General features: G+C 61.7%; 1 protein-coding gene across 1 annotated transcript; it reads right to left on the bottom strand.

The window, feature by feature from the left end:
- Positions 1-2278: 2278 nt before the first annotated feature.
- Positions 2279-5522, bottom strand: SOCS3 (suppressor of cytokine signaling 3). The gene is made up of 2 exons (XM_043905349.1): positions 5315-5522; positions 2279-4741 (listed from the first exon to the last, which is right to left on the bottom strand). Exon 2 carries the CDS (start codon positions 4645-4647, stop codon positions 3958-3960), a length of 690 nt encoding a protein of 229 aa, XP_043761284.1. The 5' UTR covers positions 4648-4741; positions 5315-5522; the 3' UTR covers positions 2279-3957.
- Between the last annotated feature and the right edge of the window lie 532 nt (positions 5523-6054).

Raw genomic sequence — 6054 nt, 5'->3', positions numbered from 1 at the left:
GCTTAACCTCTTGAGGCATGGGTGCCTGCCCAAGCTGCAGAGAATTAACCCCCTTCCCTGTGGGACGCTTCTTAGCAAATCTTGGAAGCAGGCATACCCCTCCACTGGCGGCCAGGACAGAGGGACCCCCCACGAAGTTCTCTGGAGGAGGGATGCCTGCCTCTGAAAGGATTGAGAAGTACAGATTTCTGCAACAGGGGTTGGGGTGAGGAGGGAAAAACAGAGAAAAACGCTGGTGAGCAGAGCGAGCTGAGTTTCTTGTCCTGGTGTTGCCAATAGCTAGCTTGCTGTGTGAACTCCAATAAGTTGCCTTCCTTCTTCAGGACTCAGTTTGACTTGTCTGTCAAATCAGAAGGGTGGTCCAGTCTGTGGTCTGTAAATGGAGAGACCTATGGGAAGAAGGGTGGGATGGGCAGCGAGGGTAAGGAGTCAGGCGCCTTCTGAGTTCAACTTCCAAGGGGTGAGGGAACCACTTCCCTACCAGGCCCTTTCTTTGAGTGAAGTGAGTCCCTCAGTCGTGTCTGACTCTTTGAGAGCCCATGGACTGTAGGCCAACAGGCTCCTCTGTCCGTGGAATTCTCCAGGCAAGAATATTGGAGTGGGTAGCCATTCCCTTCTCCAGGGGATCTTCCTGACCCAGGGATCGAACCCTGGTCTCCAGCACTGCAGGCAGATTCCTTACCGTCTGAGCCACAGGGAAGCCCCTTTAGTGCTCTGTGAATACTGGCCACTGGCTGTACAGCTGCCTTCTGGGTGGAGGATGGGGATGGGACCTTGGTACGCTCTGGGTTCCAAGGTTCCATGGAGGCTGTCGTGCCAGCAGACGGTGGCAGACTGGCAGGCTTTGGGGTGGGGAAGAGCCTGCCAGAAGTTTCCCAAGCTCTCCTCCTCCAGGGAGGCCCTGGGGAGCCAAGCCCCACTGGGTCCCCTCACCTGACCTGGCGCCTCCGGGAAGGTGACCTTGCCTGGGTCCGCATTCCCAGTCCCAGAGGTGGTAGTCTGTCTGGTGTGGTTCCTATGTGCTCTGTCCACTCCATGATCTCACGCCTGGTCTGGCCCTTTGTCACTTTAGGTTATTTTCCCCCAAAAGTCCAGGAAATGGGAAAGAAAAATGATTTTGTTTATTTACTCTCAGTTGCCTTTTGGACACTGATTCCTGGAGCAGCTTATCGGAGACCAGCAAGAGGGCTTTGGCATTTGTTTCAGGCGTCCGAGGCAGATGAGGGAATGGGCCCCTGACTTGGTGGGGTAACACTCATCTCTCCATCTGTTAGGTTTGGGGGCTTGGGGGAGGAAGAAGCATGGAAGGGAAGTGTCCCAGAACAGGCATTTTTAGTCTGTGTTTTCGCAGAGCCCTAGTGCTGAGTGTGCATGTTGGGAAGGAGGTTACCAAACTCTTGGCTTTGCAGGGGGGACCCACCTAGGGGCAACCCTGGGCATAGATTTCATGCTTACTTAGGGAGGCAGAGCATTCATAGGCTTTGGGAAAATCAAAGCCTCCTGGGTTCCTAACCTGTGTCTTCTCCACATTCCCAAGTGGTGTGTCCTTGGGCAGGTTGCTTAACCTCCGTGAACCTAAAAGGCTGCCCCCAGGCTCAGCCAACAAATATTTACTGAGCACCAGTTCTAGGCATCAGAAGGGACCAGTCCAAGTCCCCGCTCCCAGGAAACACGCAGTTGGGTCTGCAAATGTGGGGTAATAACACCTGCCTGGTGGGGGTGGCTGAAAACAGGTGAATAGACGGCTGCTCTAATTGGGAGGCGGGTGGCCCCACCCACTGCTCAGGCTGTGGGGTTCCTACCCGTAGGAGGGCCCCACTGCCAGCAGGGTTTGCATCGGGACAGCCCCTCCCCCCAGCTCCCAGGGTCCTGGCTGTGCTGAGGTCATGGGTCACTGCCAGGACCCCATCGTCTGGGCTTTCTCGGAACACCTCTCTGCCAAGGAGCCCAGCGCCTCTAATAGCTTGGAGCCTCTAAAAGCTTTGACCACAGCTCAGTTCATACTCCCTGCAAGCCCTTTGAAGCGCTTCCTTCGAACTTGCTTTGCATATTCTGGTCAGATCTGAATCAGACTAGCAGGAATTACCCCTCCCGGGTACAGTCTAGGTGGCTGCCTTCGCTTTGTCAGTGACGTGAAGCCAGAGTTTGATTCCATCACGAGAAGCACCAGGGCAGTGAGGGGGTAGGGCCGCCACCTCTGATGTAGCGTGTGGGTGTGGGTGAAAGAGAAAGCAAGGCCGAAGGGGCGGTGGGGGGTGGGAGAAAGGCTCCAGTCAGGTTTTTCATTAAAAAATAGTGCTCTTTATTATAAATTACTGAAATGTTTCTTTTTTGAATATAAATATAAATATGTGCAAAGTTTGATTTGGATTGGTATTTTTGTTGAGTTCTTCAAGCATCTCCTATCAGCCTCGAAGGCCTGGGTAGGGGGAGGGGAGAGGACTGGAGGTGGAATCTTTATAAAAGACAGAGTGATTGAGGCAGATTGTAAACATTATTAAAAAACAAAAACAAAATCCAAACAAAATAACAAGAAAAACAAAACAAAACAAAACACCCCAACACACAGCTGACCCATCCAGCCCAATACCTGACACAGAAAACGTCTGTGTTTGGTTTTCCCCAAAAAAGAACAGTTCCAGGTAATTCCATCGCTGCTACATTCCTCCAAGTTTTCACTATCAGTGCTATTGCAGAGCTCGAGCAGCTGGGTGGCGGGGCCTCTTGATGACTTCCTGCCGGTGCCAGTCCCCCAAAGTGAGGAGGGAGGGCTGTCTCTGCAGGGGCCGGGGGGGCCCAGTGGCTCTGCCTCAGACCAGAGCCCAGGTCCCACCAGCGGCCAGTACCCACTGGGCTGGATGGCATTCCTCCTGCGCTCGGCTTTCCAGCCGCGCGGATCTCTGCCGCCTCCCCCCATCATCTCCGACCTCCACCACCAAATGCTGAGTGGCTGCTGGGCGCCCTCTGAGGATCCCTTGGCCTCTGCTGGGGTTGGCTGAGTGTGTGGCTTCTTCTGTGCCAGTCCCTATCCATGGGACAGGGAGCATTTAAGGCAAATCTCCTAGCCAGATCTACTCAGGGGGCATAAAATAGAATGCCCCCTCGTCTCTGTCTGGGGTCAAAGGTGGCTCATCTCCATCTCCTCCAGCCCCACCCCTCCAGGTGCTGAAAGGTAGAGCAGGGGTGGGTTCAGAACTACTGACGGGCCCATCCATTCCCCGCCCCCAATGCCACTCCCCCCTTAAAACGGGAGAAGGGCCCTGGGCTCTTAGGCACTAGATGGACTCTAGGACCTGTGTTTCTGGTGGCCATCTGAGGGGCAGGAAGAGGGGGGAGTGGAAAGGTCCCCTTAGGGTCACCCTTCTCCCCAGAGCCAGAGGTGGAGCAGGCAGCCGCCCCTCCTGACCTGAGAGGAGAGGGGGGAGTGACCATTTCCTTGGCCAGCCTGCAGCCCTGGGCCCCCGAGGCACCCTCTCCCTCCCCCCCTCTCTCTCTCCCCTCCACCCTTTTCCAGGCTCTCAACCCGCTGAGGTTTAAAGCTCTGTTTTAAACCAAATCAAAGAACAAACAAGTTCCGTTGGAAAGTTCGAAGATTCCCCGGCAGTTCTCACAGTTCAACACGCCCCGCGGTGTCCCCCGTTTGGAAGCGCAGCGGGGTGGAGGAGGCGGGAGAGGACAGAGAATCCACTGCGGTCCTTGCTGTGGTCCCCCTGGGCCAGCTGGCTCCTCCGGAGACGCTGGAGGCGGGGAGGTGCGCTCCGGTGGCTCTCCGCCTCCCCTCAAACACATTCCAGGTGCCGCCCGCCCTGTTCTGCGGGGGGAGGGCTGGCGGGAGGGGGCTCCCCGCCCCCTGGCTCCCCTGGGAGCTGCAGGACTCTCACGGCTGGATTCTTGTGCTTGTGCCATGGAGGAGAGGGGACCCAGGCCCCCTCGCCCTACCCCTGCCCCCTCTGCTCCCTAAAGCGGGGCATCGTACTGGTCCAGGAACTCCCGAATGGGCCCAGGCAGCTGGGTGACTTTCTCGTAGGAGTCCAGGTGGCCATTGACGGTCTTCCGACAGAGATGTTGGAGAGTGGCCACGTTGGAGGAGAGGGGACGGCTCAACACCAGAGGGATCTTCTCGCCCCCCGAGTAGATGTAATAGGCTCTCCTGGGGGGGCTCCCGGGGAGGGGCTGGGCCGGTGCCTGCTCAGGCACCTCCGAGGAGGGCGAGGAGGAGGGTTCAGCGGGGGGCGAGGAGAACGAGGGGGCGCCGGCGGCGGGCATGTAGTGATGCACCAGTTTGAGCACGCAGTCGAAGCGGGGCACGGGCTGCGTGCTCCGGGGGTCGCTCTGCAGAGAGAAGCTGCCCCCCTCGCACTGGATGCGCAGGTTCTTGGTCCCCGACTGGGTCTTGACGCTGAGGGTGAAGAAGTGGCGCTGGTCCGAGCTGTCGCGGATGAGGAAGGTGCCCGCGGGCTCGGCGCTCAGCAGCAAGTTCGCTTCGCCGCCCGTCACGGTGCTCCAGTAAAAGCCACTCTCCTGCAGTTTGCGCACTGCGTTCACCACCAGCTGGTACTCGCTCTTGGAGCTGAAGGTCTTGAGGCGCAGGCTGGTGTCCAGGGGGCGGCTCATCCCGGCGGCGGGAAACTTGCTGTGGGTGACCATGGCGCACGGAGCCAGCGTGGATCTGCGCGGCGGCGGCGGCGGCTGCAGCTGCTCGGCGGCCTCCGCACAGCGGCCGCTACCGCATCCCGGGGGGCTGCGGGGAAGAAGGAGCGCGCCGCATGAGTGCCCGGAACCCTCCAGCGCGCCCGACCCGCCCCGGCTCCCCTGCCTGCCGAGCGGCCGGGACACCAGCTGCCCCGGAGGCGCTCGCCTGGGCCCCCGTCCGACCCAGACGCCCCACGGAGCCCGCCCAGCCCCCGCCTCCAGGCAACCCTTTCCCCAGCGCGCACTGGGAAGGCGCCGAGTGGGAAACTCGGGCGCGGAAGTTGGGTCTCCAGGAGCGTGGCCGGGGTGGGGAGCGGGAGAAGGGCCCCCGGGACGCTCTGGGCGCCTCTCAGTCCGGTGGCCCCAGGGGGGCAAGGAAGGAGAAAGAAATCTAAGGCTTGGGGAGGGGGGTGGGGGGGTAGGGAGGGGACCCGAGAAGCCGGAGGGCCCCAGCCTGGGTATTCCGGGAACCTGGGATCTCCGGCTTCCATCCGCTCTGCCCCCTATCTAGTCCCCTCCCTGCCGGGAATGACCCGGGAAGGGGAGGGGAAACCGGGAAAAGCTCCCAGGACTAGCGAAACCCCCCAACCCCCCCGCTCCACGCCGCGCCCCTCCTTCCTACCTGGTCCCAAACCGAAGTCTCTGGCTTCGGGGCTGCGCCTCCTACGGTCCCCAAGGCACGGCGGCCAGCGGTGGGTGGCCCGCCTTGCGTCCAGATGTTGGCAGCCGCGAAGTCCACAAAGGGGCCTCGCGCGCGCGTCCCTCGGGCTTCGCCGGGGCGCCCGCCCTGCCCCCAGCGCGCCCCCGGGCCGGCCGGGCGGTGGGGGGTGGGGGGGGGCGCGAGGCGAGGGGCCGCGACCGGAGCTGGGCTGGGCGGGCTGTGTGCGGGGCCGGAGTGGCGGCGGCGGCGGCGGCGCGGGGAGTGCGAGTCGGAGCCGCCGCGGAGGCCGCGCTCGCGGGTATATACGCGGCCCCGGCGCCCCGCCCCCCCGATTCCTGGAACTGCTCGGCCGGCCTTCTTGTAATGTTTAGTCACTACTCGCAGCAATGAAAGGCTGCGCGCCGAGCGGAGGGAGGGGCCGCGGGCGGCCGAGGGCGGGCCGCGAGCGGGGCCGGGGACCCGCAGAGACGCGCGCAGAGACAAAGCGCGACGCGAGGCGGCCCGGGCGGCCCGGCGGGCGCGGCGCCAGCCCCGGCGGCGCGTTCCTGGCAGCGGCCCCTCCCCCGCGCGCGCTCCGCCCCCAACTTCTCATTCACACTTTCCCCCTCCCTTCTAAGAAGGCCAGTTTCTGGCAGAGGCGGGGGCGCCGCTCCCGGAGCGCGGGCAGTTCCAGGAGGCCGAGCGGGAGAGGCTCCTGGCTT

Source organism: Cervus elaphus, chromosome 5 (assembly GCF_910594005.1).
Source record: "Cervus elaphus chromosome 5, mCerEla1.1, whole genome shotgun sequence".
NCBI lineage: Eukaryota > Metazoa > Chordata > Mammalia > Artiodactyla > Cervidae > Cervus > Cervus elaphus.
Note: the sequence above shows the minus strand (reverse complement) of the source record. Positions and strands in the feature narration are given on the sequence as shown.